General features: G+C 37.5%; 1 protein-coding gene across 2 annotated transcripts in view; it reads right to left on the bottom strand.

The window, feature by feature from the left end:
- The window catches only part of Peli2 (pellino E3 ubiquitin protein ligase family member 2), a 164,916-nt gene that overhangs the window by 105,207 nt on the left and 41,642 nt on the right, over window positions 1–18,067 (bottom strand). For both annotated transcript variants that reach the window (XM_078049952.1, XM_021724729.3), the window contains exon 2: window positions 10,005–10,134. In XM_078049952.1, coding sequence (XP_077906078.1) covers window positions 10,005–10,134 — 130 coding nt within the window. The remainder of the gene's footprint in view (window positions 1–10,004; window positions 10,135–18,067) is intronic.

Raw genomic sequence — 18,067 nt, 5'->3', positions numbered from 1 at the left:
TCATTGCTGTGATCTAAAGAAAACAATAAATTTAACTTTGTGAAATTTACAAAGGAAGCCTATATTCAAGTCATGAAGATGCAGTTTTAAGGTTTAATCTATTAGTGTATTTTAGCTAGAAAGGTTTTTTGTATAACTGATAGCAAATAAGTATTCATGCTATGTCTCATTATATCCTGAGCCTATTCATCATTTCTTATAACAGATAATTCAGAGAAACCATCACTAATAACATTATCTAACATTAATCAGTTGCATATGACATGTTCCAAGTGTTTATCTTAAGCCACTTAGCTATTACTACTAGGACCACCTGCTGTCCAGCACATTCTGAAGGCAGGTCAACCAACTGTGCCAGGCAGCCAAAGTGCAGAAATGCAAGACTACTGCCTTCAAGGAGTTTGCTGTCCTGGATAACAAGATATGGCAGCTAACATTTCTAACCCAACATCAGAGCAATGGAGAGGACACACAAAACATGTTCTAGAGCTTCAAAAAAGAAGACATATATATACTGCCTCAGGCTGGGAGTGAGAGACTTTCTGGAAGAAAAGGACATATGGGCTGTGTTATAAAGGGTGGTGGCAGTATAGGTTACTATATGAGGCTGGAGCACATCCTAAGCAATGAGATCACCAGCAAAGGTATGCAGCTGAGGAAAAACATGGCCACCTGGGGAATACAGAGCAGAAGACTGGATAAGCCTACAGGGACTATGTGGCAGCAGAATAAGCAAAGAGAGAAGCACAAATGAGCTGCCCATCTGAGTGCACCTGAACCGGCTTCACTAAGCCCTCCATTAACTCTAACCCGAGTTGGCAAAACCAAAAGTTCCTGAAGCCACTCATTCCACCTCCTCTGGAACATGGATTCAACCAATCAAGAGCTTGTATGTAAGCACTCGTATGAATCAGTCATCCATAACTAGTACTTCAAGAGGCTCACAGTACTTTCTTGAAAAGATAAGGACCACCATGCACTTTAATGTCAAAAGAGAACAAAAGAGAGGACTAACAATTCCAAGTGAGCTAATGATACCTCCATGACCCTCCTTTGTGACTTCCTTTCCACTGTACAGAATTCTATTTCACTGTACTTTCCACTACATGCTATTATAACCACCGCTATAAACAAACCAGCTACTTAAATTCAAGCCACCATCATCGTTCTTTTTTTATAGAAAAGGCTCTCTGCAGAGCACCTGATTTCACAAACAGTACTACTATCCCATAAGTCTATAAAGCAACTTTGATTTTTACTGACAAGTGCCACATTAATTAACTTTATCATTACAGCAATCCTAGTTTATGGGTTTCTCAAGTCACACTCCTAGGAAGTGGGAGAAAGAGGGAAAGAGAAATAGAACCAGCTTTGGTTCCACCCTTCAGAGCATTTCCACCTACTACCTGCAGCAGTGGAGAGGACACACAAAACCAACACTGACCAACATTGCTGGGTCCTTGGCAACACAGCCAGCTTAGTGCGGGCTCCTCAGGGCTTTTTAAAGTTCCTCTCAAGAAGATGGTCTGAATAAAAGCTCCTTCAAACTTTAATGTTGTTTTTGAAAAGCAAGGGTTATAGCAAAAGACTCTTCTTCCACCCAAAAAAAGAAGAAAAAAAGCAAGTATCTAAATAGGGGTCATAATTAAAATAAGTTTGAATTAAAGCATAATTATAAATATAAGTATTCTCCCACACTGACATGTTAAAAACAAGTCATTAATAAAATTGTGCTTTAAGGACAACACAAATTAATGATTTTTCCAACTAATACATGCATCAAGTAAAAATTATAATTATTATTGAATATCAGTAATGCAGATAATTGCACTGATAATTAATATGCTGAGTGCTAGAATCAAGCTTTCCTGCTTGAGGTTTTTATATTTTCCATTTCTGTTATCACCTATGCCATGAAAATCAGTTTCAACCTATGGTGCTTTGAAAACATCAATTGGCCAAGTTGTAAGAATCAATAAATTAAAAGTATGTTATTAAAATTAATTGTTTTCTTCATAAATGTCACCAAATAAGCACATATTCATATAATTTGCTGGATAACTTGATAGACTTTCTCCTAGAATTACTCGTTTTATTTTAAATTTGTTTTTCTCCAATATTCTGATTGTTTATCATGGTTTCCTGTATTTTTCATTGATTCTTTTTAAATATATATGACAGTAGAATCCATTTTGATATAATTATATAGCTAACCAAAAGTCAAAATTTTTGCTGATATGTGGAAGCTAACCCATAATAAGGAGTGGGGAGGGGGAGAGAGAATTGAATCTGTATTTGGTTTATATGTCCTGCCACAATTATTTGTCAACTAATCTGTCCATGTTAATAACTAAAATTTTTCATTCTCTTAAAACCAAGGAAAATCTTGATATTGATTAGTTAGAATATCATGTGATAAAGCCAAATCTCTAAAATGTTTAATTGTCCAACTGCTATCTCACATATTTAAGTCCACACAATTTCTAAACTGAATTTATATGTAGTACCACATGCTCAAATACTTCATTACTAGAATTTCAAATTTTAAAAATGTTAATTAATTCTCTAGTAATTATTTGCTATAAGGTAACAAAAATTTTCAAGAAAAAAATGGTAAGTGGTTTACTTGGCTTAACTTTCAATCATCCAGACAACAAAATGACAAATAAGACATAATCAAACAAAAACATCCAAAGGTTTTCCTAGAACTTCAGCTGAAACAATTCTTCTCCCCAGCACTATACTTGTACCATCTGTACAAAATTCATAAGGTTTTCATGTAAATATTTCTCATTGAAACAATTTCTTTTGTGTATGACAATAAAGCTTAATATATTTCAGATGTTCCTTTTAGCTCCATGGAATCAACAAAAACCATCATACTATCTTCAAAGTCTTAAATATTGAATTTTAAGTAAATTATTCAACTATGTCTAGGTAAAATGTTTGGAGCTTTGTCAATGATGTCTAAATTTTACTGCCCTGATACATAAATCTTCTAGAAAGTGCTTTTTCATCTCAGTAGATAGATGTTTTGCTACAATCAGGACCATAAATTTAAACTGACATGATACAGTCCTATAAAACTAAAGTCCTAATATATACTCTAAGTCAGAAAATTATTTTTAACTCACAGCATATTATATTGATAGTTCCTGAATGTTTTTGCCTTTGCTTTATCAATATTCATTGTTAAAAAATTTTTGAAAGTTATTATTCCAATATCTTGGAAACCAATTTCTATATATTTTTTTTATTTCTTCTTTTTTACTAGTTGCTCAAAACATTAAAATGATCTTGACATATCATACATTTGATTCAAATGGGGTATGAATTCTTATTTTTTCTACGTGTACAGATTGCAGGATCACATTGGTTATACAGCCACGTTCATACTTACTGCCAATACTATAGTCTGTTGTATTCTGCTGCCCTTCCTATCCCCCCTCCCCTCCCATCACTCTCTCTACCCCATCTACTGTAACACATTTCTCTATCTCTTTTTTTTCTTCCCCCTCACACCATCTTATATATAATTTTGTATAACAATGAGGGTCTTTTTCCATCTTCCGTGCAGTTCCCCTTCTCTCTCCCATTCCTTCCCACCTCTCATCCCTGTTTAATGGTAATCTTCTTCTCATGCTCTTCCTCCCTGCTCTGTTTTGAGTCACCCCTCTTATATCGAAGACATTCGGCATTTGTTTTTTAGGGATTGGCTAACTTCACTTAGCATAATCTGCTCTAATGCCATCCATTTCCCTGCAAATGCCATGATTTTGTTATTTTTTAGTGCAGAGTAATATTCCATTGTGTATAAATGCTACTTTTTTTATCCATTCATCTATTGAAGGGCATCTAGGTTGGTTCCATAGTCTAGCTATTGTGAATTATGCTTCTATAAACATTGATGTAGCTGAATCCCTGTAGTATGCTCTTTTTAGGTCTTTGGGTATAGTCCAAGAAGGGGAATAACTAGGTCAAATGGTGGTTCCATTCCCAGCTTTCCAAGGAATCTCCATACTGCTTATTTTTTTTATTGAAATAATCTAGTTGTTTCTCATTCTGGAAATACAAATGATTTATTTTTAGGTTTGAATTCTGCATGGAATCAAAAGATATTATGGGCTGTAATTACTATTATTAAATTAATTACCTATTTTTTCTTTTTTCTTCTCTTATTTTTTATTATTTTTTATTCTCTTACAGATTCACAATATTTATATTTATGATATCTAAAAGGATAAACCTTATCCAAACATTGCCCTTTTATAATAAAATACTTCATTAAATTAATTTTTTAAAGTATAATTTACTTCATCAAATTATGTACTGAACTTAACAAATACCAAAATTACTTACCCAAGAATTACAACAAAAGAACTATGAAAGAAACCAAAATAACAACTATTTAAAAACCCAAATTCTAGAGGCTGAGAATACAGCTCAGTTGTTAGAGTGCTTGCCTTGCATGCACAGACCCTGGGTTCAATCCCTAGCACTGCCAAAAAAAAAAAAAAAAGATTTAAGAACTTTGTTGTATGTGTTACAACTATATTTCTTTTTAAAAAAAATAAAATAAAACCAAATTCTTTAAAAGGAGTAGTAATTAGAAAGTCTGAGAATATTGATAAACTGATGACTGTCCTAAATCATAGAAGGCTCCAGCCTCATTTGAATATGCAGTGGAGCTACACCATCCACTGCACCAAGATACATACAGACTGCAGAGACAATGAGGGCTTCAGAAGTGAACCTCTCTACATCCTGCAAAATTAGCTTGGGGTAATGAGTTCACATTGAAAATTGTATTAGTTTTACCACTTTCTACGGTTACTATTATTAATATTCATTGACTGACGCAGAAGAATTTCAATATTTTATTAATCAATAGAGACATACTAGCTCAAATAGGCTGCTATGGTTTGGATGTGGATTGTCCCCAGAGGTTCATGTGCTGAACATTTGGTGCCCAGTCTGGCAATGTTAAGAGATGTGGATCTCTAAGAGGAGGGACCTAGCAGAATGGTATTAGGAGGTCATGGGGGTACCACCTGGGGCAGAGGTTAATGCTGGTTTCACAGAGTAGATGAGGTCTTGAAGACTGGGTTAGTGACCATGGGAGCCGGCTGTTATAAAAAAAACAAGCCTTGCCCTTCTCTGCTTCCCTGCTTGTATCTTGTATCTTGGCTGGTTCCCTTTTTGCTTCTCTGCCATGTTGTGATACAACTAGGATGCAGGTGCCATACTATGTGAACCTTCTAGCCACCAGAATAGTGAGCCAAATAAATTTCTTTATAAAGTACCTAGTACCAGGTACTATATTGAAGCAACACAAAGAGTAGTAAGACACAGGATTCAGCCTGGTCATGGCAATCATATTAAGTAGTACTAATCTTTCACTAAACTATCACTTAAAGACCACTGATATTTTCCTTTATGAAATATGCTAACTGGAATAAAATTATTTTCAATTATTTTTTGAAGGCAAAAATACCTTTAAAAGGGATATTTCATTAAAGCATCATCTAGGAAGGGAAAATCATGATAAAGAGTTTTCCCCAAAACACCAAAGTTTGAATGTTCTCTCTGATATGCAGATGCTAACATACAACAGGGGAGAAGGGTAGAAATTCAGTGGATTAGAATTAGAAGTTCAGTGGATTAGGGGAATGAAGGGAAGGAAGTGGGGACAGGAACAGGAAAGACAGTACAATGAATTGGACATGATTTTCGTATGTTCATATATGATTACACCACCGATGAAACTCCATATCATGTACAACCACAAGAATGGGATTCTAATTAGAGTAAGTTATACTTTGTACATATAATATGTCAAAATACACTGTACTGTCATATATATCTTAAAAAGCACACAAAAAAACATACGGAAGAGAGTTTTCCATAGCTAAATTTCAACCATGCTGCTAGCAAAATATTCCCCTATCAGGCACAGGCATCATCATCATCACTACCACAACCACAACTGTCAAACTCACTATTCACTAGTAATAATAGCAAAATAGTTGCCCTATATAATAAAAAGTAAATGGGCATATATAAATCGACTCACAGCATGTCACTCCTCCTGCTTAACACTCTTCAATGTTTCCCTTTGGGAAAAAAACTCAAATCTTCTACATTCAGGCCCACAGTAGCCTGAATCCCTCTGCTGTCCTGGTCAATCCCTTTTCCCTCCAGTTCATACGCCACTTGCTCAGACATCCTTCCTTGTCTACCCAGTCTCCATTCTGAACCCTCTTTCCTCACAGCTCTTTTCACAATGTGCAGTTTCGTGTGTATTCACATGATTCTTTATTGTTTCCTACTCACTAGACGATTAGCTCCATACTGATGTGTTTGTTCACTGCAGTCTATCCAGTACTTGGCATAATGCCTAGTCATGGAAGGTGCTGGACAAATATTTGTTGAGTAAATGAGTGGGTGAATAAATTACTAAAGGCCCTGTGCCCATGTAACAGAACAGCCAGAAATAAAACAGGACATTTGATTTTTTTTAAATGCATTAAATAATCAGAAAAATACCTGTATTATTCCAAGAGCAATTATGTGCGCAAATAAAGACTATACAAACAGAGATTACACAACAGCGGCACATGTTTGCCACCCTAATCTGCTTTTGCTTGGACATTGGCATGCGTAGGAGACTAAGAGGTCCTGTTTCCCAGCTGCTTCTCCAATCATCAAAGGAGTATCCATCCTTGTTCAGCCCTACATTATGGGGCAAAGAAAGAAACAACACAGACAAAAGGCACAGTGCTCAAGTCCTAACATACCCACCTTCTAGATTTCACTTTTACAGCCCTAATCAAAGACACACCTTTTATTTCCAATACTAAAGAATCAAAAGTGCTAGGACATGCAAACTACTGTGATTTCAGGTGAAATAGTTTTTGCCATGGGACTGGCATTCTCATGGGACATGGTGTAAGCAATAAGCAGGACAAACAAAACAGTCCAGCAGAGTCTGGACAGAGCCTGGAGCCAGGTACTCAGGGAGAAAGGGTCCCAAAAGGCATCAAAGAAAGAGAAACTGGGGTAAATTAACATGTAACTGGAGAAGCTAAGTAGACCAATAACCATAGCAAATAGGGACAGACTGAAGAATGGAATGTGTAATGAGAGTAGATGAGAAAGTGTGTATGCACAAGTAGAATGAATAGAATATTATGTTCACTTCCAAGTGACAACTGGCTGTAAAGTGTACTGTATGAGTGGGAAAGTGGAGCAGAAGTGATAGCTTCTGAAATTGAAAGAGTTAAAGTACAATGAATCTGAGAAGCTACAGGGTCCGGGAGAAAGACACAGGGCTGCACTGGGGCACCAAAATTCACAGAGGCGAGCTATAGGTCAGCAAGGTCCACAAATCTGGGGGAAAGATAGCTTAGATTAATAATCTCAACAAGAAGAGACTGGAATGGAGTAGCAAAATAGAATGGTTGCTAGTTCTATGAACTAGAAGAAATGGAAATAAGAAGTGCATAGTAAATACAATCAGATCAAGTTAAATATGCAAGAGGCTGTGTTTACATCTGAATGGGGCTTCAAAGTGAAAGGGGCCAAGAGAGCAAACCTAGCAGGAGGAGTGGTAGGGCCAAGCTGCTGAGGGATGCCAGTTTGGCAGGGACCAGAGAAAGTGAAAGGATTTGTGATTGAGGTCAGAAATTCATGTAGGGAAGAAGAAAATAGATTCAGTACCTATTCCTGTCCGAACCATTATTCAGTACTTACTAAGTACAAGGACCTCAAAGTAGAGGCACGAAGATGAATGAGGTTAGGACAGCAAAGGAAAGTCAACTCACAATAAATATGCCTGGTCTCTCATCTCCCTTTACCACACTAGGTGACCCAAGTGCAGTCTATCAGATTCTCTCTCTTGGAAAATTGAGGAGACAGTAGGTGACTAAAATCAAGTCACTGCCCATGAAAAGAATATCCAAGTGAACTCTTGTTGATACTCCATTTCTCCTCTTAATGAAATCTGATTACCCAACTTTTCCTTGATTCTGAGAGCTCTTCCTATTCTAGCCTGTAAGAATTTCCCGATCTTTGCTTTTTATTTAAGTTCAGAATTTCTGTTGCTTATAACCAAAGTGTATTGTCTGTTTCAACATTGTTTCTGCCTGTAGGCAATCTCCTTATTTAATAAATGAGTAATCTAAGACCCTTAGAATACATTTTCCCCAGATTACAACATAAGAAAGGTAAAGACCAAAACCTGATGTGACCTACTCTTAGTACTGTGGGTAATATGTTTAAACACAAACTTAAGACAAAAAGATGTATAATCTAAGTAACTTCAAGTAAAATCTAGATATACAGGTGAAACTTCGGCTAAAATGGGAAATGTGGGAGGTAGGGAATGATAAAATCACTAATATCCCTATAGTAGTAAATTTTAATATTTCACTGAAAAACAATTATTTTCCTAACTTTTTAAATGTCAGCCATTCTATTACAGACCTAAGACTTTTTTTAAAAAGCCAATAAGAAGGTATAGACACAGATGAATGTCAACAAATATGCAAAATTGTAAGTACCACCTCTATAATATCAGTACAGTTTTGACACTCAAAAACATACTTAAAAACATTTGTCTTGGTTTTCTTCTACACCAAATATTTTTGTTGTTTATATAAAATGTTTCTCCTAGTTCTTGACCTTCCAAGATTTTGTTGCTATTTGACTTCTTTTTTCAGAATCTTTGTAAAGCTGGATTTCCTTTGTTTTCCTTATAAAATGTTCTTTCTTCCCTAAAATATTTATTTTATTTCTCTTTCCCTGGTAAAAACTTGCCCACATTAAACTCTTCTCCTCTGTTTCCCTGGAGCTTGATATTTTTTATCTAGTCATTCCCTCATTAGTACAAGACAATCTCAACTGGTACATTCTAACAAACTCTTTCCATAGCTCTGCTTCAGGAACAATAAGGTCTTTTTTAAAATAAAAGCACCCATAAAGGTGATCCATACTATTATCACCATCTAAACACCAGCCTGCTTCCAAGAAGCCATCATTTCTCCTTCAATACAGGTTTTCAGTAAGATGGGAATCAAGTCTGATTTATTCCAAGTGACCAAAACCCATGAAGATAAACATGTACAGCTAGTAGTCCCATATAAAATACTACAGATACATATAATTATTTTCTACAAAACGAAACTTTATATACCTCAAATAATTCATCTTATTGAAAAAAAAACTTTCTTAAATCTAATATATAACATATAATCAATCAAAATGAAAGCTCCTATTTTCCCCTAGCTGTATATCAGGAAGCAAATTAAATAATCCTTTTTAAAAATATAGCATTTTATTAATTTCAAATAGGTAGAGTGGACTTATATCACTTAGTTCTGTCTTCTTCCTATCTTTCCAATAATCACACAAATTTAACTACATGCTCATGGAGAATATGTGAAAACACAAAATATATCCAATTAATACAACGAAAATTACAAATCTTTGCAGTTTATACCAAGATTCAATACAAAAACTCTTTAGAATAAAAAAGTATATATCTTTCAGCTATTATTCCTCCCCACCCACATTTTTTATTGGAGCATTAGTTGTACACACTGTTGTTACATATTTGTGCATGCACACAATATACAATCAGTCACAGCAATTCTAACTTGATACAACGGTAATTACTTTTCATCATAAAGCAGAGGTTCAAAATAGGGCAGATTTTACCTACTAACCCCTTGTCAGAAAACATCCTACAATGTCAAGTTGTTTTGGTTTTGAACAACTTAGGGGTGGGAAGAGGAGAGTGCCACTGGCATCTAGTGGGTTGAAGCTGGGGATGCTGCTAAATATTCTATAGCACATAGCACAGCCCCTCCCAACATATATCCTGCCTTAGATGGTTGAGAAAATTTCCTATACAAGAACAGGAGTAAAGGAAAGAAAGCAGCTAATAAGGAATAATCATAAATCACCATTTGCAAGGTCCTCCCAAAGAGGCCAAAGTCACCTACCTTGGAAGCCTGAGGTGTGGATATCACGTGGACTGTGCTAGGTTTAACACCATTAGCCTTCAGCCGCTTATAGAGCGCAAATCTGCTTTTCCTCCTTCCTCTGTCACCATTAGGTAAAGCACCATTGTACCTAAGAACAGAGATGAGATAGTTCAATTATTTTTGGATTTTAAAAGTTTTAGGCATGAAAGTTAGATGAAATAATGGAAAAGACAGGATTAAAGAACTGCCCACCAAACCACTCACAAAAGGAAAGGGTTACAAAACAGACTTTAACTGTAATGAAATTCAAATCACTTCCAGAAACTTAATTTAAGAGAGATGTACAAGTAATTATAGATTTCCTATTCTATGGAGTCACTCTTCAAATCTTTTTTGAAACAGAGTATAAATAAGCAGATTCTGCAGAGGCCATATTAAGAACAGGCTCAATTCAGCTAGCACCATTCTAATGGACCCCAGAGAAACTTAAGAAGTATTTTTAAATGAACTAGTTAGAAAATAGCATACTAATTAAACCTCACACCTCATTCTCAAATCATGTTAATGTTGTCTATAAAATTTTTATTTGTAAGAAGACCAGATATAGCTACCTTCTTTCTTTAAAGTTCTGAATACATTCACTCACATTTCTCATTGAACCCTACAATGCTAGGTTAGCAAAAAATAACTTATACAAATTATGCATTGAATTTTATAGTCCATAAACTGTCAAAAATTTACAAAGTCACCAGGAAAACACATAATATCCTTAAACAGATTTCGTATATATTTTGCTAATATGAGAGTTTAAAAGAAAGGCAAGGTTGCAGTTAGTTAAATTTTTGACTGCATATTCTAACTTTGAATTAACTTGTCCCTGACTATTTGGACCACTGTCCCCTATGGCCACACTAACATGACTATTCATTCTCTGCCTACACTGGCAGAAGTTCCTTTCAAGAAAAGAAAAGGGAAAGGAATCATTTAAAATGCACATAGATAAATATGGCTGCTCCAAAGCTCCCTCAGAATATCAAACTTAGGGTACAGTGGTTCTGGTAGCTTGTTTCTGACCTAAGGGTCCTGTCCAGCAGATATCTGGGCTCTCTCCACTTCTCCAGCTCTACCCAGAAGAGGAGATGGGCACCAGGGTAGAGAACTGAGGATATGAGGCCACTGGGAACCACAGATTTTGGAACAAAGGAATTTGGGGTATTTTAAGAATTGAGTCAGTATCTGCAGTCTAACAATGGTTTTACATTATCACCAGAAGTTATTCCCACTGTGTTTGTAATCTGTTTCCATTCCCATCAAAAGGAATGACAGCTATATAAAAATATCTCTAGAATAAATGATATTTTGTTTCAAGTCTTATTACTCTCCTTTTCAGGCAAGTCAGAAAAATGTACATTACTTTCTTAAAAATATTTGTGATCACTACTATGGAATATCCATAAGTAAACAAACATCATAAACCCACTTTGTTTTAAGATATTTTCACACCACTTTATTCATGATGAACATTCTGTGTTAAAGGAAACATATGCAAACCAAATGAAGCCAAGACAGTAAACAACTGAAAAATATTTTTACTGTGGTCTACAGAAAATTAAGACAAGATATGGCAGTGTTTCCTGTGCCCCTGGTTTTAACCCAGCCCTTGCTGCATCCTTCTCTCAACCACACCTCTGGTCCAGCTCTTTTTAGGCTATTTTCTCACAATAGCACTTCCTTCTCTGGAATCCAGCCCTTAATTCCCAAGGGTGAGCTCCAGCGCCACATTTGGAAGAGACAGCCCTGCCAGCATCCTCTCTACCACCCTGCAGCTGACTGGCCAGAGGTGTCATAAGGCCCAAGCTGGCCAATGACATCCTCATCCTGGAAAACACAAAACTGGGAAGAGAAACAACTAACCAAGCCAGCCTCTGTGGGTGGCTGCTTGTCTCTGTAAACATGGGGGCCATGGGCATGTCCCAACCTGTATGTGGCTGAAAAAGCAGATAAATGGAAGAATGAAGCAGATGAATACAGAAAAGAAGCAAAAAGAGATAGAAAGAATCCATTAGCCCAGTTGTACTCTGACCCTTGTTCATAAATTTCTTTTTAATTTCAGCTAACTCAAGTTTGTTTCTGCTATTAACAACTCCAAAACCATATCTAACATAAAGTGAGGGAGGGTCCAGAAATGTCAACCTTAATGCATGCAGAAACATTATAATTTAAATTACTTACAAGTATTACATGTTAAAGAAATAAAAAAGTCAGTCTACTTATAGGTTGCCTACTTACTTACATGTCTAGATAATGTTAGGTGAAAAATCTTATGGAAAACTTAAAGTACTGGTGGCAAAACCAGAATCAAGATGAGATGAGCAGCTAATTAGGTTAAGCTACAGCACCATTTATTCAATATTTATAGTACCGAATACTAGAGCTACAATGATGAATATCAGCTTTCCTGCCTTCACAGAGCTCTCTGCCCAGAGAGAAAGGCACAAAAACAAATGTTATTAAAAAAAAAAAAAAAAAAAAACCACGCAGAACACGAGGCACTAGCAGCACAGTGCACAGAGGAGAGGTCTTAGGGAAGGCTTCATGGGAAGATGCTGCTCTCACTGTCCTGAATCTAATCAGAACTCTGAACTTGTAAGTGTGAGGCAAGTGTCTGCATAAGGCAAGGAGGATGAAGGCAGTTCAATGCCATGAGCTGAAGTTTAAGAGCATAAGAATCAATGTTAAAGGATGGGAAAGGCAGACAGAAGCCAGGTTCTCCAGGATAAAGGACTTATTCCCCCAAAGGGAATGGGAAGTCTGGTAAGATGTAAGCAAATGGATCACATGATGAATATATTTGAGGATACACCCAGATTAGAGGCAAGATGATCAGCTGGGAGAACCATCATAGCCAGAGGGAGCATGTGGTAGTGGAAATGCTAGCCCTCAAAATGATATGACCATGTTCTGAAACTTGTGAATATGACCTTTCAGAAAAAGTCTTTGTAGACATAATTAAGGGTCTCTAGATGAAATCACCCTGGATTACTGTTAGGCCATAAATCCAACAGCAAATGTCTTCTAAGAGACACAAGAGACAAAGGAGTGACCATGTGAAGATGGAGGTAGAGACTCGAGTTATGCAACCACAAGTCAAGGAGTACCTGGATCCACCAGAGGCTGAAATAGGATTCTCCCTTAGAACTTTCAGAGTAGCATAGCCCTTCTAACACCCTGATTCAGACTCATGGTCTCCAAAACTGTGACAGAAAAAACAGTTTGTTTGTTTACTTTTAAATATTACATTATACTTACATATAATAATGGGGTTCATTTTGACATTCATAAATACATATAAAATAGTTTTCTCCATTTCAATACCAACAATTTCCTCTTTCCCTCCCTCTTCCCTCCTCCTGATTCCCATTCTCTGCTCCACAGGTCTTCCTTCTGTTTGTTCATTTTTCAATTGGTGCATTATAATTATATATAAAATTGGAATGGATTCTAATATATTCAATGTGCAAAGCATAGTTTGGTCAACTTCACTCTTTAAGCCAACAAATTGTGGTAATTTGTTATAGGAGCCACATGAAACTAAAAAGATCTGAATTAAAGCATTGATGATAAAATGAGCTGAAGTATTAAAAGAAAAGTTTTAGAGTTGTTTTCAATGTGAGGTAAACATCAGAATCACCTGGGAAGCCTTATAAAAATATGGAAAGTTAAATCCCATGAGATTCTGATTCAGGAAGTCTGGAATGGACTCCAGGTCTGCATTTGCAAAACCCCACAGGTAATGTTTTTGTGTAGCCACAATTGAGAACCCCAAAATCAACAATACTTGGTGACCTAACTAGATGCAGAGGGTGAAGGAAAGATAAAAGGAAAATCAAGGAGGCAACTGGCCTGGCCAAGGTAATGAAATTATTAGAAACAGGAATAGGAATTAAAGGGTCATTCAGGGAAAACATGCAGGAGGCAACTAGATAGGCAGAGCTAGAGTTCTGGACATAATAAGATCTGGGGGCCTTCATCATGTGTGTCTGTTAAAATCACAGGAATAAATGGGACTTCAAAGAAAGGGCACAGAATAAGGAAGCAACGAGACTGAGACAATACTTAGAAAATACAACCATTAAAAGAAACAACCCTTTCTTGAACACAGGCAGAAGGACTAGGACCAGAAGAAAGTTATATCACCAAAGACCAGACAGAATTTCCTCAAGGGTTCATCGGTTCAGCAGTCATCCATGAGAATGAAAATGCACACCCACAAACTGCAACAATGAGCCACTGGTGACCTCACCCATCTTCAAATGAAACAAAGTCAAGCACACAAGCCCTCCAAACCCAGGCCTTCCTCTGAGCCTCCAGGTTCGCTCCCATCTTCCACACACAACAAGAATCCTGAAAAAGTAATCCTTGCCTGCTATCCCACTCTCAGACCCTGCCTACTCCTCAGCCCACAGTCTTCTGATCTTGGCCACCAAATGTGAAAAGTACATTTTATCACATACACCAGCATCCCTCCGTCACTTCCTAAAGTCTCTTGTAGTGAATCTTCCATCAAGGAACACCATGTGGCAGCTGAAAGGGGGCCACAAATTCCTCATTACTTCTGCCAATTGATGGAATCAAATTCTCCTCTTTCTAAATATGTGTTGTTTCTAAATATGTACTGACCTTCATGACTTGTGACTTGCTTACCAGCAAGATACAGAGGAAGAAGTGGTCTTAAACTTCTACAACCAGATGTGGAAAGGCCCTATTGCGTCTCTCTTAGTCTTTCTCTTAGGATTCTGAGCTGCCTCATAAGAAACTCAACTACCCTGGGAGTGGCATGCTAGGAAAGATACACAAAGGCACTTCAATTGCAGTCCCAGCTGATCCTGGTGTGCAATGGGTTGAGGCCACTATGGCCTCCCCATATAAGTCCATCCTGACTACTACCAAGTGACCTCAGATGACATCAAATGAGAGAACTGCCCAAATTCCTATCTAGAACTGTGAAATAAATAAAATGGTGCCTGCTTTAAGCAACTAAGTTTGGGGGTAGTTGATTATGCACTAATAGATCCCTGGAACAACAAGCCCCAAATCCTCAGCACACTTTCACTTCCCCAGCTCCACAGCCTCTGCATTAGTCCCTGATCTATTTGAAGCCAAGTCACCTACTCCTGATGACCATCTTCCCCTCTGTCCTCCTTACCTCCCCACCTGGCCCATCTGCCTCCTGATTCCAAGAAAGTAAGGTACCTGGCCAATGCAGGGGGTTACACACTAGGCAATGAAATCTCCAGACCATCTGCTGACAGAAGGACCATCTTCTGTAGAGTATGGTCCAGGTGTAAAGTTGAAATTCTGCTTACAAAGGCAAAAAAATTATTGTTCTACAAAAGGAGGTCAGAATGTTCCCTGGTCTGGCAAGCTTTTAGTCAATAAATTTGTAGAAATAAAATATCTATGTGCTGCTGACATAGCTAGTGAGCAGCTGGGGGGTATGGTGGGGTACTTTCAAGATTCAATTTTCTTTTTTTAATTCTGAAGACTTTTAAAAATATCCATTTATTTAGTAAATGTGTGAGGAAAACTTAACTCTTCATATGTGGAGAATAAACGATTTTAATAGTAGAAATATTTGGAACCTGCAAAGAATAATGAAAACACCTCACCAAGTAATACAGAATTATTATTGATCAACAATCTCGAGTTGACATATTAATGTGAAGAATAACATTTGCTGTGGGTCAAGAAACACTATTTAAGGGGTATTGCTCCTGGTAGACATGTAAAAGATTCAGAATGCTGAAACACACAGACACAGCTAGGAAAGGCCAGACAGACCCAAAGCCATATTCAGTCTGGTAGAACACCAAATTTCATACTTTTTTTCTAGAAGACAACACTGACACTGCAATTAATGGCATATGATGCAAAGATATAGTCTTGAAAAGATGCCTGCCACCAAAAATGCACTTGACAGAAAGATTTTCCCACAGGGAACAGCAGCAAGAGAAGGAATGCCAGGACTCTTGGCCACATCTGAGACTTCCATGTGATCTTAACTAGCTTGAGCTCCTACAGCAGCATCCATGTGGAATAGAACAGCCATGGGCTCCAGCAGTGGAAGTGTCATCAGCATCCAATGAGCCTGTTCCAGAAGCAGCCAGGCTTTTCATTATAGACTGAAGGCTCTGCCCTCCCTCAGAAGCAACATCTCTATCACTTACACCAAAAAATCACAGGCAATGACTGTACCCAAAGGAGACTATACATTCCAGATAAACAGGATGTGACTCTAGAAGCAAGAGACTTAAAGGCAGGGCAGAGTCTGCTGATGTGGCACCTGTCTTAAGGCAGCTCACACTAACTCCCATTTCTGTACAAATGCAACCGTAAGAAAATGCACATAAACTAATAAATACCTAACACTGGTTTTACATAATTATAGTTTCAACTCCCTCATTATTTAATCTATCATCTACCTGGACTTTCCCTGCCCCAACGAACTATAAAGCCCAGGGACACAACGTTAATTTCTATGTGCCTAAGGAATGCCTCACAATGGAGTCTCATAAAATAAAAGGCAGATTTTGATTTCTAGCCAAAGAACTAATTATGTCAGCAACATAACAGCCTATCCCCTTTGGAGATAACCTATTACAGCTTTGTAAACATCAATTCATTCAGAAAATCTTCCTGGCCTTGGCATTACATGGAAGATTCTCAAGTCCCCATTTCTGTTTGGAAATGGTCTTTGCTCCAAGGAGCCATTTACAACCTTCTGAACATGGTGGGGGGAAAAAAAGATACATACATTCTTTCAAAATGGATCAGTCAGAGTGCATGGGGTGTGTCAGGCTGAGGGCTAAGGAGACACAAAGACACCGTGTCTTCTGTCTTCTGATGAATTCAGCCGTGTGGGAAGGCAGCCAAGGTGACAGATACAAACCAACACTGGTAAATGATGATGGAAATGGTTTAGAAAATACAATAGGAAAAAAATAAAAGAGAAATCAGAACAGCAAGTTTTGTTTTTAGGTTTTATTATGTTTTGCCTTTTGGTTCTGGCAATGAAACCTAGGGCCTCACACATGCACTGCTTTACCCCTAGGCTATACCACAGACCCTGGACAGTGCATTTTGAATTAGGATACTGCCCTAGTGTCTTTGAAGATGTATTTACTGACATGTCCTACACATGTGATTCCAGTCCATGGAACCTTAATAAAAGTCTTCTATACCAGACCTGTGTGACAACAGAAAGTAATCTTCCACTTACTTTCCACCTCTGAACTGGGTGCTCTCTGAGCAGCTCCCTGTTTCTTTCATATCCCCCTTTGCCTCTACCTGGAACCCTGAAGCAGAGAATGACTCAATAATAATGGTGACTACATCAGTGCAGGAAGAATGGAGAAAGGAAATCTAGCCCCGGGTCTTTTCTTAAGCTAGGGATGTGAAGGTACCTAATCTTAATTAAGATGGGCCTTTGATTCCTCAAAGTTACAAATACAGTGTTTAAAGAGATTCCCAAATCTCTCTCAATATAGATACAGAAGGTATTCCTAGCCAACTAAAATACCTGCATTCTGCCTAAAAAGAGTAAAGTTCATCTTGGATGTATATTGCAATCACATTGTACAGAAGACTCCCATATCTTCATGACAAATGAGAAATGCCTGTTTACTATAGGTAGTCTTTTTTTTATCTTGAAGTTTTCTAGTTTCCTTATGCCAAAATATTTCCTAAGGCTAGCCATTAAAAAATTTTTGATATCAAAAGTATAGTATTGGACCCACATTCAGCAGACTTTCATAGGCTCTTCCTGGGTTTACTCAACAGCTCTTTGTGTCAAAAAGCTTGATGTGAGGGGGGGGAAAGCCTGTAGCCTGGTGCTACCTTTAATTCCTATGTGACTTCACATGAGTCCCTTAGCTTCTGAGAGTCTCAGTTTCCTTCCCCATAAACTAGAAAGGCGTAACCTTCTCTAATTGGATTCTGGCATGGTATGGTGGTGGGATTCGAGGGCAAAGCTAACCAGCTCATGAGAAGCCTCAACCCCTGACCCCAGCCTCATCAGCACC

Source organism: Ictidomys tridecemlineatus, chromosome 5, assembly GCF_052094955.1.
Source record: "Ictidomys tridecemlineatus isolate mIctTri1 chromosome 5, mIctTri1.hap1, whole genome shotgun sequence".
Classification (NCBI taxonomy): Eukaryota; Metazoa; Chordata; class Mammalia; order Rodentia; family Sciuridae; genus Ictidomys; species Ictidomys tridecemlineatus.
Note: the sequence above shows the minus strand (reverse complement) of the source record. Positions and strands in the feature narration are given on the sequence as shown.